Raw genomic sequence first — 17842 nt, 5'->3', positions numbered from 1 at the left:
TAATTGAATTTTACAACTTGACTGTTATGAGATGTTGATGAAAAAAGTGGTGCTTTTTTAGTTAAAAGGTTTAATAACGTATTCATTGTGTAAACTATAACTTACTCAATATTAAATGAAGAGTGACAGTTTGTTGAATGATATTTTTTTATTATATTCACATTTTGTTCCACATGGTAACACACGATGTCATTTAACCAATTGACATTCAATGTCAACGTCAAATTGGATTACGAGTGACGCATCGCGGGGTATCGCCCTATTTGTTTCGCAAAATAAATCGAAATATAACACTTATCGTGCGTGTAAATTAATTTATTGCTTATCCAGTTAATCTACAACCTGTATCTGAGACTATCCTTAAAGTTGGAATGTGTGTGCCGTGTCAGTAAATTGTGAAACTCAGTTTACGTGTTATTGAAAAACCGGCTTAAAGGTAAGATTGCACTTTCTTTTCACACATTTTCTCTTATTAATTGTAGTAGAATAGGCAATTAACCAGTTTATAGGTAAAACTGTTGTTTTTTTGAGAAATTTCACAATATATTTCACATTCAATGTTTAGTCTAGTAAGTAAATAAACGTCGTATTGATGTGTGTGCTGTAACTGTCTTGATACAACGTCAAGATAATAATAGATAATACGATAGTATTAGTGATACTTAGTGATATAATCAAGGAGCGTGTTAAAATGGTTAGTATACCAGGCATAAGGTAAATACTTTGAAAAACTTGTGCATGGTGTTTTCAAATTGATAAATGATTCATAGTACATGCAAGCTATCGACAACAATTACTGTAAAGTCTGACCTCATAATCAGATTATAGAGGCTATTGTTTGCCTTTTATAAGACACTCATACAAATAAATACCAAACACAATAATAAGCCATTATTTAAAGTTTGACTAACGTCCCATTCATTGCCAATTGTGATAAATCATGTATTAATCCATAGAGGTAGTATACCTTGTTCACAATTTTTTTTTCTAATTACATGTCTGTCATTAATTCTTTTTTTAACAGTAAAGTAATAAATTTTTATGATTTATATAATATTTTAGATGTGGAAAGCATCAACAGATGTGGCCCCACCAGCAATGCCTGAAGCCGACGATTGGGAAACAGATCCAGATTTTGTGAATGATGTCACTGAACATGAACAGAGATGGGGTCCTGGTGGACGGAATGTGGAGGCTATTGAGTAAGTACTTATATTTTTATTCTGAAATTGATTTATGCATTTTTAAGGTAAGATGTAAAAGTAATCTTGCATTTTGCTTGCTCAAATAAAAGGGAACATATAATGAGCTGTTTTTAATGGTCAGAAATGGTAATAAGTGATGAAATCACTGCTAAACTGTTTTTTTAAATTTAATCTAACCAGCCTTGTGATTTCTACTCAATTTTATTCTTTTGTAGAACAGTTGAGTTTTTTTTTAATTTAAGCTACAACTTGTCCAATTTGATCAAAGCACTTTAGTGCACTAAATTTTAACCCAAACATTTTACATGTGCTGACAATAATACATATTTTCGGTTCATCCTAGAACAAGTCACTGCAGAACATACAGTATTTATGCTAGTGTTGTTTCAAATAATTATTCTGTAACAGGAAATTAATAAGCTACTGTTTGGTGGACATGTTTTCCTTAAGTTTCACAGTTCAATATGATTAATAAAATAATAATTTCTTTTATTAGGTATAAACTTGTCTTAAAGAACATACAAAACATAAACATATTAAAAAAAGACAGGTATTCACATATAAAAATATTGCATTATAAATACTTTCAAAGTGCTATCATAAAGGTAAATTAACAAATAAAGGACAGTATATTGTCAATATTGATAATATTGATAATTTTAAATGTTTAATAACATTGACAATGATGATGAGAAATAGTTTCAAATCTACCGAACATCTGCTGAAATACAATTAGAATATGTCATCCTCTCCACATGGGAATTAATTCTTAAGTTATTAAGAATTACAGTTCCCACAATGCACACTATAGACATTTGTATTGTTTTTACCTATAACCCAGGTTTTAATCTATAAAACCTACATTAGGCACCAGTCTCTCACATAGGTGGAACTCAAGTTGTTTCTATCTTACAGTGTTAAGTTACTTTAAGGCCTATTGTGAAGAGATAATAAATGATTTATGATTTATTTGTGTGTTGAATTTATACCATAGATAAAACCACGAAAAAACAACTAAGAACTCTTTTTAAAATCTATTAATAATGGCAAGCCATTCGAGTTCCAAATTTCGAATGTATGTATTTACTTTCTATTATATTTACCAAGTCAGGCAAAGGAAACTCCATTCATCCAAATCCGCCCACGAGTTCTCATATGTTAGATTGTGTGGGAATATTGTCGCGTCAGTGCCAATGTCCTGTAATATCAGATTCAATGTTAAATAAATAATATTGATACTAAAACTCATTGAAGGGAAGTGAGTGGGTTTGACTTTCTTTGTGTTATGATTCAATTGTTTATTTATGTGTTGAATATTCTTTGGAGTATGATGTATTTTGATAAATAGAACTTTGACGGTACCATTCATCTGTAATCATTAAATGCTATGACGAATAAATTATTTACACTGTGTTACGTATCGACACCACCATTGACGGCACGGATACCCGAGTGGGCGAGGTCGAACACACTGTGCGTGTCGCGGGTAGGACAAGTGTGATCCACGAATGCTTGTCATGGGTCTGGGTTTCTTTATTCATGTGACTTAAATGTTTGTGAAAACCCCGCGACACAAGAACTAAATTCTATAGTGCGGGAATCGTTTAAAAAAACATAAGCTACGGTAATGCTATCTATTTATTTATTTCAACATCTTTATGGTTATAACCTCAACCTTCAGTCAAGCTTTAATATTATTTACAGTATGGCAAAACTGCGAGAGGAAGTCTTAGAAGCCGACACACAATCAAAGAAAAAACAGTATGAATCTGGACCTAAATCTTCATTCGGGTAAGTTGAAACACTAGCTTTAGTTGAGTATGAACACTTTAACTCTTTATAAAATATTCATACGCCATTGTAAAATAGCAGAATCGGGGCCCTTAGGTAACTTTTTTATGTCTTCTCGTAGATATGGCGGCAAGTTTGGCGTCCAAGAGGATCGCATGGACAAGTCGGCTGTAGGGCACGACTACGTCGGCAAGACTGAGAAACATGTCTCCCAGAAAGACTACGCTCAAGGTAACTGGCTTTCAGTCCGTCAATTTTTTTTTAAATTTTTTGTTTTATTTTCACTTTACACTAGCCGCAATCCCTTGCCCATGGCCCACTTTATTTTTATAGTAACTTTATTGAGGATGATTTATTATTAAATGTTGCAACGCAAGCTAGCGCGTTTGGGTACAACGTTGTATCATTGAATAAATAAACACATTCCCATGTTTTTCTACTATGAATGTTAGATACAAGCAAGATCCGCCCTGTTACCAAGTTAATCGCTTACCTCAGGTTTCGGCGGTAAGTACGGCGTGCAAGCAGACCGCATGGACAAGTCCGCGGTGGGACACGACTACGTGGCGCAGGTCGAGAAGCACGTCTCTCAGACCGACTACGCGCAGGGCTTCGGCGGCAAGTACGGCGTGCAGACTGACCGGGTCGACAAGGTGGGGCTATAGAGGATTATATAGTCCACCTCATCGTTTTAAACCATCTATTTTTGTTACATATAAATAAAATCTTACGCCATAATATCAAATAACATCACAAATTGTTATATCACAAGACGACTTATTCGATAACAGCGACCCTTGGCAATTCACTTCCTAGCGTGAGCCTTGATGTGACTGGCTAGACCAAGTTTGAATCTAAACACTTGGTCGCAAGCAGTAAAGTTTACCCATAGAATTAAGAGCAGAGGCTTGTAATTCCAGCTTAAATACGTCCCACTGATGGGCACAGGCCTCTGGATATAGGATTGGATCATTGATCACCATGCTAGTTCATTGTGGATTGACGATTTCAGATTCTAATATTTGGAGTTAGGTTTCCTCACGAGGCTTTGTCAGTACGTCTTATAATAATCAAGAAAGTACTTATAATGTTAAAAAAGTGTCACAATGATACTGTGCCTGAGTTGGGATCGAACCCGCAAACGTAATTAAAATAACTTGTTTTGAAAACCTTTCCGGGCATGAAAATTAATAACTATTTCCAAGTAAGCAGAGGTCAATATAAAAAAAACAGTTCATTCATTCAGTCATTAGTTCTCTGGTTTTCCACCATAGCTAAATTGAATATTGTAGTATGATAGCAGCAAGTATATTATATTATATTATTAAACTTATTTTATTATTTAATTTGAGAAAAAAAAAGTTTCTGAAAATCTCTTTTTAATTGATTTCGTCAAAAGAAGGCAATCTTTTTTTTATTTTCAGCTCTTATGATTTGGGTTAAATTCGCCTGTGATTGACTGAAATCTTAATACTTTTCATTCAGAGACACACTTTAAGTCACTTCACCTATATTCCTTCTTACCATCACCTAGAGCGCAGCCGGTTGGGAGCATAAGGAACAGATAGAGAAGCATTCCTCGCAGAAGGACTACTCGGTGGGCTTCGGCGGCAAGTTCGGCGTGCAGGCAGACAGGAAGGACGCTTCGGCGGTCGGCTGGGACCATCGCGAGGACGCGCAGACGCATCAGTCGCAAAAAGGTAAAGGTTCACAGTTTTTTTACAATCAAAGTTATTTTTGTAATATGACTTTCATTCTCCCTCATCTCATGCTCTTTTCGACAATTACCTTTGAACTTTTCTGTATTCCAGAATTCTAGACCGTATTAGTTCGTCTATATTTTGTTTCTGTTTGCTACCTCAGAATTTCGGACTGTCGTCTGCTCTATAATTTTACTACAGTTGGTTGTATGTTTCGATCAATTCGATCCACTGACCGTGTTTGTAAATTATTATTTTTTTCCACAGACTACGCCATTGGTTTCGGCGGAAAGTTCGGCGTACAAACAGACAGACAAGATGCTTCGGCAGTCGGCTGGGACCACCAGGAGAAGACTCAGGCTCATGCTAGCCAAGTCGACCATAAGAAAGTACGGGGATTAGTTATTTGTCCTGATACACATTTTATTGTAACTATTTATGTGACGCTCTTCTAGTTATTCATTTCAATTAATATCTAAATAGGTTTATTTTTCTGGAAAGTTGCAGTTAATGACTTGGAATGCTCATTAAGCTTAAGCTTTTTTACCTGTTAACCTTGAAAATTAGTACATTTCGACAAAATCTAATCTGGTTTCTTACCTATCGAAGAATATTCTAATCCCTTTGAGCCGCGCATCAGATACGCAATACGCAGAACTGTGCTCACCTATACCAAATTAAAACTATTCCAACTATTATCAGGGTTTCGGCGGAAAGTTCGGCGTGGAGACAGACCGCGTCGACAAGTCGGCGCATCGCTTCGATGAAGTCGAAAAAGTCGGAACCAACTACACCAAGCAGAAACCAGACATCGGCGGCGCTAAGCCATCGTCCATTAGAGCCAAGTTCGAGAATATGGCTAAGGAGAAGGAACAGGTCGGTTATTCATCATCATTATCAGCTCATATTCGTCCACTGTTGGGCATAGGTCTTGCCCAACAGTTGCTTGCCTAGTTATTACCACGCTTTTATTAGCTTTTTTATCTTTATTTAGCATGTATTATCAATTAAAGTTGTTCATATACGAATATTCTAATCTAATCTAATTTCCTACATAGGTGCGCAAAAGCTAACTTAAAATTTTATAATTAGAAAAATATTACGTAACAAGTTAAGACAGATCTAAATGTTTAAACAATATTATTTAAAAACTACTAGTATTGTAATATGTTAATAATGTTACTTAATAATAAAACATAATTGTTGGCCTTTTGGGCGGTGAAATAACGCGTAATTTTTCTTGTCCTTTGTTTCTGTGCTTGTTGAACATGGTATCATACAAACATGCAAAAATTTGTATTTAAAAAATACCTTCATAACAGTTAGTTATTGTGATGATAAATATGGCTTATATGTGCGGTTTTTACTTTTACATATATTATATCTTTTATGCTTAATCATCTGAATTTGCTGTTTTTTTAGGAAGCGATGCAATCTGTACAGAAGATAAGACAGCAGAGGGAGGCAATGGACAAAGATTTGTCACAAAAGGTAAAAAAAATATCAGTTTTCTATGCTAATATTAAAAGGTCAAGTTAGTCATGTTGTATTGGGAATCATTGGATCTATTATAACAATAAAAACACTTTTAACTTCTTCAAATTGCAAGCCACAGTATTAGGGACTGTTATAGGCTATATTATAATGTTAACCCGAAAAGTATTGTCCATAGTAGGAGGCAAATGGCAGTTTGTTCATATAAGAATGAATATTAATTTATATATTATTGTTTTTCTAAATAACTCTTCTGTTTTTAGGAAAAAGACCGAGAAGCCAAAGAGAAAGCTTCAGAGCCTGCACCTGAGCCAGACCAACCCAAACTCGAACCCGCACCTGTATCCAAGTCCGTGAAACGTGTCACTGAGGCGGTGTCCCCAGCAGAGGCGGCGCCGGTCCCGGACGCGCCGCAGCTCAGCGTCACTGTCCCTGCGCCTGCGCAGCCGGAAGTTGCTACGCCCACTGACAAACAACCTAACCTACCGGATGTCACCTTAGTTGGTGATCCGAAAGAGGATAAGGAAGAGGTTTGTTGTTATTTATGAATATAATAGTTTTTGTACTCTTGTTTGATCACGTAAAATAATTTTCCTATTCAGGTGGGTGATGTGTTTTTTTGTTATTTCATACGCGGATATTAGTGTAGATAGTAAATTGATAAAACATAGAACTGATTTCTACATTTATAACACAATAATGAACAGATTTGTTTACCTAACAAATTTTCTATCCATTTTTTACTCAAGCAATTTTTTTTTTCATTTAGGCAATTGAGTTTACATCCTGAATCGTGATGTCACGATTAATTTCTCTTTGCCGCAAATAATATAGACAAGTTCCCTGTACTTCCAGATAACTCGTCAGCCAACAATAGTAGTGTCCCCGGTGGGGTGGGAGAGTGAGATGGCGGGAGAGGGAGACGTGGAGGCAGACGACGAGGACGGGTACACGGCCAGGGCGCTGTACGACTACCAGGCGGCGGCCTCTGATGAGATCTCCTTCGACCCGGATGATATCATCACCAACATCGTCATGGTGAGTCACATTTAATAAAGCTGATGCTAATATCCAAATGCGGACAACATCACATACATCGTTCTGAACCCAAAGTAAGATGCTAAAGCACTTGTGCTAAGGAATTCAGATACGACGAAGGTACCACAAACACCCAGATCCGAGACAATATAGAAATGTAGTTTTCTTACAATGACCCGACCGGGGATCGAACACCTTGAAACTGGTGCGTAAGCCACTCGACCACGGGTTTCGTCGAATTGTCGTCACAGAGAATAACCCAACCAAACCCCGACGCGAAAAGATGGGTGTTATACGCCACGTGTCTGTCTGTGCCATCTGCCAATTGATTGAGCGATTTCAGTTTGCTTTGATAAATATAGAATTGACTGGTTAAAACTTATTCGCGTTTCTACGACACAGGTGTATCATTTTTCGGATTACGATTACGATTAAGTACTGTTTTCTTTAAATATTGAATTTAAGCAACAATTGTTATAGTAGAGTATGGTGGGTGACAAATAAATTTAAGGATGGGTATGGATGGGTGATTTGTTTTATGCCTATTTGTACGGAACCCTGTATCGCGTCTGACTCTCACTTAACTAGTTATTTAAGTAATTTATAGACAGTACCATAGTATTCCAGATTCCGTTCAATTCCATATTAAATACACTATTCACTTTGTATCAGTTTACTAATTTCTGCTCTCCTTACAGATTGATGAAGGCTGGTGGCAAGGTCTCTGTAAAGGCGCATACGGCTTATTCCCCGCCAACTACGTCCAATTGCAGGACAAGTAAGACATTCCGATATAAAACAATCAATATATATAAATATAATATGTAATGTTGTCTGTACATTGACGAAAGATATTTAGCTTTAATTATAATTGATATAGTTCAAGTCATTTGTACGCGCGGCGCTATGTGTGCGTGCAAAGAAATATGTGTATACACAACGTTACTGCATTTATAAAAGGTTACCCACACATAGAACCGGGCGCAAACATCAGTTGATTTGACTAAAATAACTCTTGCTTTTCCTATTGTATTAAACGCACTAATTAGATGTGACAAAATGATAGGTTAGAAATCATGGTTATATAAGTCAAACTAGAAAGTCTGGTATGACCCAAAATGACCCAATACAGATTGTGCCCGTTGGGTCATTAAATAAAGCGCTTTATTAGTATTTGTAATAAACTTGTATATTGGACTTGATGTGCCAATATGACTTTTTGAACCACTTGCCTTTACTAATGTACCTGCTGGGTCATTTAAATAATAATAAAAATGATTTATCAATATAATAATACAGGTTCTTTGTTTCCAAAGAGTGATTTGGATCAAAAATTAAAGAATTACGTTGATCATCCTACCAATAACAACTGTATACAGATAAAATTAATGAAATAGGACAGTTTTTAGAGGCTAATTGAGTGAACTTGAAAGTAACTTAACTTTGAGACGAACTCAAATCTTTCGTCGTAACGTAACGTAATACCTTAAAGTGAATAATACATGACAATTAACGCCGTCTTAAAATTGAGTATTTCTAATATTAATAACTATACTTGAGCCGTTATTAGTGTGCAAAGTGAATCTTAAATAATTAAGATTCTCTTAATTATCAAATTGGTTATATACTTTTGACTTATTTATAACGACCTCTATACCCAAGCGTCGATCGCGTACTCACATGACTTAACCATGACAATCGGCGCAAGCGCTTGGGCAAATGTAAGTGTAAGTGCGAACGAGAGGTCCGATTTTATTTTAATGATTCTGCTCGCTTCTAATGGCTCTAGTGTAGTTTTTCTAACTAAACGTGTCGCCTATAAGGATTTTATATCGTGGACAGAAGCTGGTTAGAGAAAGATAGATGATCATCATGTTAGATACACTGTATTATGAAACTCTTAATTTTGATAAATGAGTAATATTAATGGTATGACGTTTCGATAATATTGACAGTTATTGAATGATGCCAGACTAAATATTTCCAAGCACGTATATTATAAAGTCAGTAATTTCTATCTATTGACCGGCAATCAAATTAAATAAAACTAGATTTTTTGTTTAATCGTGAAATTTCAATAATTGGCAATACTATCTTGTAGAAATAGTTCAAGCTTATTTACACTAGCAACATAAAACATTTTGTCCTATAACAGTTACAAATGAATTAGAACTAGATTTTAGTCATGGCAAAATTCTAGTAACGTTAAATTAGCATTATATATAGGAAAGGACAAAATGTTTAAATTTAAATGTTTCGAAGCTTATTATAAAGGTCTTTCGTACGCGAAGCAATGGAAATCTAAGTAAGAAGAGTAGCAGACTTATGACGTCATACTTCCACATTCGAGAATATCAATAGATAGTATAATAACATTCATTCCCATTCCTGAGGGCAAAAGTACTGATGTGCAGAGAAAGGGGAATAACTAATCACATTCATGTCGTTCATAAATCATGAACAAGTTCGAAATCCTACCTTCTTGGTTGATTCTCGAGAAGCTGTGCCCATAACCTTCTTTGAGGGCTAGATCCGCGCCTGAAATGAGTTGGTGTAACATTCGTCGCAAATCGTCTCGTATCGGAGATTTTCGTTGCCTCTAGTACGGTAGACCTTAGGTTATGTAAAGTACTTATGACATGATAACATTAAACCTCATTGTATTGGTATAAGGCGGATTTGAGTAACGTAGTCGGCTAAAGCTAGCTTAGAGAAGAAAGGTGTGTGCTAAATGATGCGTAGTTTATAATGTTAAGGGCAATGGGAGGAAAATAATTACAAGACAAACTTAAATATATTTGCATAAAAAAGTAATGACGCCGTAATGTCATTACGTAACGTTCAATAGCAAAACTCCAGCAAAACTTGCACAATAATTGATGTTGAATAGCAATTCGTGTAACATGCCCGAAAAACGTTATACAGATTATAAAATGTCGGCAATATTTGTACTGTTAACGCGATCGATTGCTTTAACTTTGCTTATGCGTAAGTCACGATGACATCGCCGCATTAGAACCTATTTTTTAATATCCAAAAGTCCTTTACGCTGTAAACTACGTGAATATAAGTAAAAGAGAATTATATGAATGTTTATTATTATATCGCACATTATTTTCTATAGAGTAAGACGAGTATTGTCTTCCGATGCCTACCTCTCACTCACACGCATATTAATTCTTTGTAATGCTTAAGCTTCAAATTATTAATTATAAGTATTTTTTTTTGCCCTATGTAATATACACATTTCTATACTTAAATAATAGTTTTGACATCTTTGAAATTATGATAAATTATGACAAATGTTTGTCTTTTGTTAATATGATTTTTAATGGTAATAACACAAGTACCTATGTAATAACATTATATGTGATTAGGTACATGGAGATGTTGGCTGCGTACTAAATAAATAAAAATAAATGCGGATATCATCATATACATTGTTCTTATCCCAAAGTAAGTTGCTAAAGCACTCGTGGAATTCACATACAACGAAGGTACCACAAACACCCAGACCCGAGACAATGTAGAAATGTGAATTTTTAAATTGACCCGACCGGAGATCGAACCCGGGACCTCAGAGCTAGCGACACCTTGAAACCGGTGCTTACGCCACTCGACCACGGAGGTCGTCAAAGATCCTATTAAACTATAAAACATAAAAAAAAACAAATAAAGCGAATTGAAGTAATGGTAGGGGATGGGTTATGACGTCACTCGCCAGTAACATCATTCAGTACATTTCGTAGTATTGACAAACAGGGTTAATAATCTACCTTTAGAGCATTAAAAATGTCAACATCTCCATTGAAACGAAATATTTAAGAAGTATTACATAAAAAAAAAGAAACGTATTTCCTCCGTTCGCATTTCTTAAATTCAATCACTATTCTTCATAATTCTTTCTTCTCCACACTGTCTTATGGTTCTATCTCTTTCTATATTCTTATTATATGTATTTGTTAAAAAAATATAATTATTGTAGCGCCATCTATGTTGCAATATCCTTTAAACTTGATTTTAAGCATCAATTATGTTAATTTGAAAATCATGTCTAGTTATTAATGAATTTAATTAGTGATTTCATTAGAATTGAAAGTTTTAGAAATATTATGTACCTATCCCATTTTATCCAATGTTTAATTTGACATTTATTCCATATCATAACCTAGAAATTATTTGGCTATAGATATAGGTTAGAAAATAAGGGAATAGTCGCAAATTTATTAATTATTGTCAATTTGTGTGTGACAATTTGATGTATGAGTTTGATGGAAGTTGAATGTGAAGCTTACAGTCATTTAGAATTTTATTATTAGACTAAGGCGCTTCTTACACGGAGCAACGCAAGTCCCCGACGGTCAACGCGAACGGTTTCAGTATCCACGCTACGACACTCAACATTTATTCCTCGGTTATTGACAACTTGCGTTGCCACGTGTACTAAGGCCCTTATATTTAAGAAGTACAGTCGGCGACGAATGACGAGCTCGAAAAGTATTTAATTTTAAATAACTTGTGAATTAATTGAGAATTATGATTTCCAAATAATATTTTGCGATTTTTTTTATAAATGACTTTTAAGATAGTTGTTTACGAATAATTTTACAAATGTTGACAGTATCGTAATTTGGCACCGCACCACATGAAAATAAGTAAAAGAAAATACTCGCAAAAGATCACCCTTATGGCAATCTTAAGTCCAAATAATTTCAATCACCATGTTTTTTTGCTATCTGTACCTTAGTAAGTATAGATAAAAGTGAAAAGAGAGCCAACATGTGTGAAAGAGAGACGCCGCTCTACGTCTTGTAATGCGCTATCTCGCTCATACAATTGCAAAGTCTAACTTTAGAAAGAGATAGGCTGCTATTCCATGTGGAATTGCTTGCTACGTGTGGAGTGGTGTCAAACTAATATAAGTAGTTTGTACGAGGTATCTAATGCCGAACTATGTTTTATATAAAACAATTTATTGTTTAAAGATGAATAAATAAATATTTTATAGCTAAAGCTGTGGTTTTATTAGCTGTCTGTTTTATTTGTTTGGGATGTTTCTTTTAGGGCAGGATTTACTTCGTGAAACCCGTATATATATGTACATATGTTTGACGATATCACTATTATCTTGTAAATTAGCCTAAAGTGGCCATATTACATATATCCCGTTTACTTATTTTAATTTCAACTTATTTGAATCATTGCCAATATTAAAAGATGTAACGGTTTATTCACGCGTATTTATCGGGAGTGCCCGACTAGTTTCGGACCCAACCGGAGTCCTTAACATGACCTGCCGCGGCGGAGACGCGAGTCGAACTGGGTAAACCATTGTATCGTTTAAATCAGTCTCACGATAGTTACTAATTAATGATTGGCGTTTATCATCATTGTAAAAGTACAATCGCCATACCCATGCCATCTGCTCAAAAACAGTCTGTTAAACCAGTCTACAAAATAAACTCAAGATGCCAGGAGTTTGTATAACAACTAGACCTCGTTAACCCAGAGGCCTAGAAATAAATAGAATCAATAAACGTATATAAAAAAGTGTAATGGACAAACACGAATACACTACAAATTTAGAAGCTTCAAACTTTTCACAACCGTCATTCATCCAATCCTTGTAAGCCGACACCCTTGTGAAGAGTGTTGTCTTGTCATAATTCTTCCCGCTGACGATGCCGACCAGGAGATCTTTACCCCGCTTTTCCTTAGGGTCTAAAGTCCCGTAGCAGGTCAGGGGCCCTCCGGAGTCCCCACCACCGACATCAGTTCCTTGAGAATTCGTGCAAATGAAGGAATCCATGTTCATCTCCCACCAGATGTCGCATTGGCGTCGAGAGAGCACGTATATATCAGCCCACATGAGCTCTTTGGAAACTGGTGACTGTGGCGACGCGGAGGTTTGCCCGAAGCCCGCCGCGATGCAGGTCCTCGGGTAGTCTGATTTCACCGTCGCTGGTATGACGTAGTCCACGGTCTTTGAGAATATGAACTTGCTGTCCACTACCACTAGCGCTATGTCGTGCGTCGGGAACTGGAACTCTTGGTGCAGCGTCAATTTGCTTATTGATCTCCATTGAGCTTTTTCTGTGGTTTGTGTGCGACCTGAAACGAAGAATGTAAGTATTCAACACAATAGGTCGTCTAATATTTATATCCGGAACTTCCACAATCTAGATGATTGAAGATGGTTATCGTTGGGTATACTAGCTGCGTTTGTTAGTCACCTGTGTGTACTATTTCATTCTGCAGACTGCCGGCAACGACTCGCAGCAACTGAGGATGTGTCCCATAGTAGAAATGTTTCGCTTCAAAGCAATGCGCGGCCGTCAGAACTTTCAGCTCCGATATAATGCTGCCGCCACAAAGATTCGCCCATAGCTTTTTCTTCTTTGACACTCTCCTTAGAGGTTCCTTGATTGACACAATGTATGGTATTTGGCCTTTCAAAACCGGATTGCCATGGACTATCGTTGGTTGGACCCGGAACGTCGAGTACTTCACTGTTGTTATGATTCGTTCTTCTACGGTAAATGTAGGTATTATCAATAACAGAAATATTTGAGGTAACATGAATTTTTGTGTTCATTCTGCTCGCCGAATGTCATTGTCAAAAAATATCAATTGGACATTGTTGTTATTTGACAACGGTTCTTAGAAGGATTATGGGAATCAAGAAGGTTTCACTGTTTAAGAAGTGAGGGAGAACAATGGACAATTATTGGACAACGAAAATTCGACTCATTATAATGAAGTAATTTTTCTCGCAAATCGCAAAATTCTTGTACGAAAGTATGCATCTGGATGACACACCAGACTAAAATATTCGGTATCCGATAACCGGCTCACGAACTTGCACAGAGGGGTCTAAGAGTGCAAATGTAGGTGGAACGTACAGAATTGATAAATGTCCAATATAACCTGACCTTTGAAAACGTTATTTATGGTCAGAGTGGGGTGTCTTACATTTCCTTTAATTGTAATAATGACATCACTTCGTTCCTATTGCAGAGAAAAGCATAGCTTTGCGTCCAAGTATGCTAATATTAGAGCTAATTTTCAATTCCAAATGGGCATTCGTTCGTGGTATGTACTAGATTACTTTTTCCGGACTTACTAAGAGCACATTTAAAATTATAAACTTACAAAAGAAAACTGTAATATTCGGTAGGTCCATTTTTAGGGATGACCCTTAAAAAAAGGAGATACTTAAATTTAACAAAAAATCAATAAAAAGAAGAGTGTACACTGCATCACATCAAAAATTATGTAAATTAACTTATCTATAGATAACTTTATTTTGCTTAAGTATCCAGTCAAAATAACCAAACCCACAGCAAATATAGTTTCTAAACTTGAAAAACCTTGAAAACATCAAAAGCCTACAAGATGACCAAAACAAATGACAGCTATTAATTAAGCATAATTTCTAACAAATTGTCCCTCACTTGTTAATGATAGCCGTAGGGCCTCTAATTAACAAGTTCTTTGCGGTTAATTTGTCTTTATTAGGCTGTTTGTGCGCGGGCCGAGATTCGTATTGTCCTGTAATTATTATAGAAATTCGAGAAGGGGTGCGTAAGTTAGATCATAAAACTATGTCGAGGAAAGAGGATAATGTTTCGGGCATAAACATGTATCAAGTATTATGCGTGTATACTTTAAAAACAATAGTTTAAAAAATCTAAATACCCATGTTTTTAAATGTCAAATTTTATTAAATGTTTTCAGTTGTTATAATTGTAAAATGCATTGTCATCTGGTTTGAAGCTACCCTGAAAATTTCAGCCTGCTTTCTTATTAGGAAGTGGCTCTTAATTTAGTTGCAAAAATCCAACCGGAACGACAAACAAACAAACAAGAAAGTGAGTGTATAAAACCGTGGAATATAATTTCATTCCTGTGGCACGCTCTATAGTCACAAACCCTGGACGGTTAGAGGCGGTTTTTTCACATGCCTTGCGTTTACTGAAGGTGTGTTTGTATTCGTCAGAATTTATGTCGTGATAAAATCTTTAGGTCTTTGAAAATATCAGTTTGTTTAATATACGATTCGATAACATAGACCATTGAATATTTTTATTTATAACAACTCTATAATATACTCTATATTTCATAAAGAAAATTTCCAGTTTTTAATATTTATAGATTTTGCAGCTGGGTTTTATTTGTTGGGACACCGTTAGCGTTGTAGTAACGGTTAGTTAGTGGTATAGTAGGACGTCACTGTGGGCGACGTTTTAGATAGTTCGATTACCACGTAGAACAATCATTTGTAAGATCCACTAACGCTTGTCCTGAGTCAGGTATTGACTTTAATTTTTGTGGAAACCCCGAAATACAAGGATTAAATGCTTATAAGAGGAGTCGTACTTTTAGTTAAGATATAACTCAATAAAATCACGGTTATGATAGTGTTACAGCCAATAGGTGTTAAAAAATTCCCGTCTGCGGTGTAGGAGGTCGTAATATGATATTAAATGGGATTTTCGTATGAATCTTTATTGCCTACCTCCGTCGCTAGTAATAAGTTTATAGATACCTTAATAAAATAATAAGCACGCCTTTGCAGCTCAAAAAAAGGTTTTCACATTTTCCATAATTTAAAGCAGTGAAGCAGAACTATAGTTTAATAGACTAATACAGAGCTTTAACGAAAATAACCGTTTGGTTTATGGTACCATAAACATGTCTTGACAGTTAGCAAACAAATCACTAAATTCGCGGTTCACAATATTGGCAATGAACTAAATTACTAATGCACGCTCTCAAATTCTTTGCAATAATAACTATGATCCAAACTGCAGAATGTGATAATTACGATGAACGTATTATAACAACTTTAAAATATTCCAGAAAAACTGTAAAGCCGGTCATAGTGAACGGGATGCCGGCTCATTTAACCGAGTTCCCTTACTTGGTGTCGTTGAAGGAGGCAGTGCGGAGAATAACGCCGAAAGAAATAGTGTGGATGAACCTTTGTGGGGGGAGCATCATCGCAAAGTTGAAAGTCCTCACAGCGGCTCACTGCTTCGAAGGCAACAACTTCTACTACGCCAAGCGGCCGAGCTTGCTGCGGTTGGTTGCCGGCAACCTCACCAACGACGTCATCCACAGCGGAGAGACTGAGACTACGGTAGATGCACAATGGCGAAGACTCAAGAAGATCGTCATCCACGCAGAGTTCAGCTTCCCGAGTAACGATATAGCTTTGGTATTCATTGACCAGCCCTGGCAGTATAGCCTCACAGTCAAGCCCATCAACATAGCAGAAAAGGGCACAGATTACTACCAGTGCACCACGGCTGGTTACGGGAGGATCGGCCACAGTTTGAAGGCCACTATCTCTCCAATATTGCTGAAAGCACATATCTCCACTATACCCAGATCTCGGTGTTCCCTACTTTGGGAGATGGACATGAGTTCGTTTGTTTGCACAGAGTCTGCGTTGACGGATGTTTCTAGAGGGGACTCGGGCGGGCCGCTGGCGTGTCAGGGCACGGACGACCCGAATGAGGTTGACGATATGGGCGTCCTGGCGGGAGTGGTGAGCGGAAAGAACTTCGATAAGACCACGCTGTTCACTCGGGTTTCCGCGTTCCACGATTGGGTGACAACAGATGGTGCTGAGAAATTGTGTGTGTCGTTACATCCTTTCGTCATTATACTGTTCATTTTAATATATCTTTTGTTTTATTTATCTTTTCGACGATGTTTTGAATTTGACGTCATAACATCATCATCGTCATGTCCCTCTGGCACAGGCATTTTCCTATGTAAGAATTTGCAATCATAATTTAACTAAAATTATTTTTTCGGCAAGTGATGTTTTTTACTCATTTTAATTACATGACGTCCTACTTTACAGGTTTTCTTTTTTCACCTAAGTTTTTCTTTATATAAAACTGCATTACGTTTCTTTGACAAAGATCGCACCAAAGACTGGATGAAATAAAAAATTAATAGCTTGCTTTGCATAATAATGAATGAGCTATTATTCTATGTAAAGCAGACGGTTCCGTATCAAAGTTCAAGTAATTTTTCATTTTGATGTGTTTTCGCACAAAAAATATTTTAAAATGACATTTTTAATTAAGATTTGGATTTTTGAATTAAAAGTAAACATGGCAAGAGGGATGACCGACTTCACAAGATGTTTTGCAAGTGTAATTTGAAAAGGGAGGGTGGCAATGAGATATTTTTTGTTAACTTTACTAATTGTCATATATTTTTTTCTTACAATTTTTTGCATAAACTCTTTGCGTACTTATAATGTGTAAAACGTTGGTGGAAAATGGACTCTTATTTCAATTTCAATTCTTTATTGCATACCGTAATGTTACATAGGTGGTCAATTAAATTTACAGCTCAATTATGGACCCTGTCGGGCACAGCCCAAATAGTAAAGAGAAGGAACTCATTAATTACTATAATTTTATGTAATAATATACGGGCAGATATTTATCTCTATAGTAGATTGACTACTTCATTGATATCCGGAGATTGAATGTTGGAGGTCACAGCCACCCGATCCCCGCACAGCCCGTGATGACGGCATGACGATTTGCGTATTGTATTAAATTATAATGAAAGCAGAACGTAATGTAA

General features: G+C 36.2%; 3 protein-coding genes across 4 annotated transcripts; 2 read left to right on the top strand and 1 right to left on the bottom strand.

Moving 5' to 3' along the window:
* The first annotated feature begins 237 nt into the window (after nucleotides 1-237).
* Nucleotides 238-10137, top strand: LOC113499222 (src substrate cortactin). 2 transcript variants are annotated; one of them, XM_026879615.1, is made up of 12 exons: nucleotides 238-436; nucleotides 1063-1202; nucleotides 2910-2996; nucleotides 3118-3227; nucleotides 3495-3649; nucleotides 4531-4696; nucleotides 4964-5085; nucleotides 5399-5572; nucleotides 6119-6187; nucleotides 6454-6720; nucleotides 7046-7228; nucleotides 7927-10137. In XM_026879615.1, exons 2-12 carry the CDS (start codon nucleotides 1063-1065, stop codon nucleotides 8008-8010), a joined length of 1557 nt encoding a protein of 518 aa, XP_026735416.1. In that variant the 5' UTR covers nucleotides 238-436; the 3' UTR covers nucleotides 8011-10137. The 2 variants fall into 2 exon arrangements, with proteins under 2 accessions (XP_026735416.1, XP_026735415.1); XM_026879614.1 differs by lacking the exon at nucleotides 238-436 and adding an exon at nucleotides 591-694.
* A 2013-nt stretch (nucleotides 10138-12150) lies between these two features.
* LOC113499224 (chymotrypsinogen A-like) lies at nucleotides 12151-14529 on the bottom strand. The gene is made up of 2 exons (XM_026879617.1): nucleotides 13462-14529; nucleotides 12151-13339 (listed from the first exon to the last, which is right to left on the bottom strand). Exons 1-2 carry the CDS (start codon nucleotides 13805-13807, stop codon nucleotides 12729-12731), a joined length of 957 nt encoding a protein of 318 aa, XP_026735418.1. The 5' UTR covers nucleotides 13808-14529; the 3' UTR covers nucleotides 12151-12728.
* A 450-nt stretch (nucleotides 14530-14979) lies between these two features.
* On the top strand, nucleotides 14980-17313 carry LOC113499223 (chymotrypsin-like elastase family member 2B). The gene has a single exon (XM_026879616.1). The coding sequence runs from the start codon at nucleotides 15993-15995 to the stop codon at nucleotides 17028-17030; it is 1038 nt and encodes a 345-aa protein (XP_026735417.1). The 5' UTR covers nucleotides 14980-15992; the 3' UTR covers nucleotides 17031-17313.
* The last annotated feature ends 529 nt before the right edge of the window (nucleotides 17314-17842 follow it).

The sequence above is a fragment of the Trichoplusia ni genome, chromosome 12 (genome assembly GCF_003590095.1).
Source record: "Trichoplusia ni isolate ovarian cell line Hi5 chromosome 12, tn1, whole genome shotgun sequence".
Taxonomy (NCBI): Eukaryota; Metazoa; Arthropoda; class Insecta; order Lepidoptera; family Noctuidae; genus Trichoplusia; species Trichoplusia ni.
The sequence above is the reverse complement of the archived record's forward strand: the minus strand, read 5'-3'. Positions and strand labels throughout refer to the sequence as shown.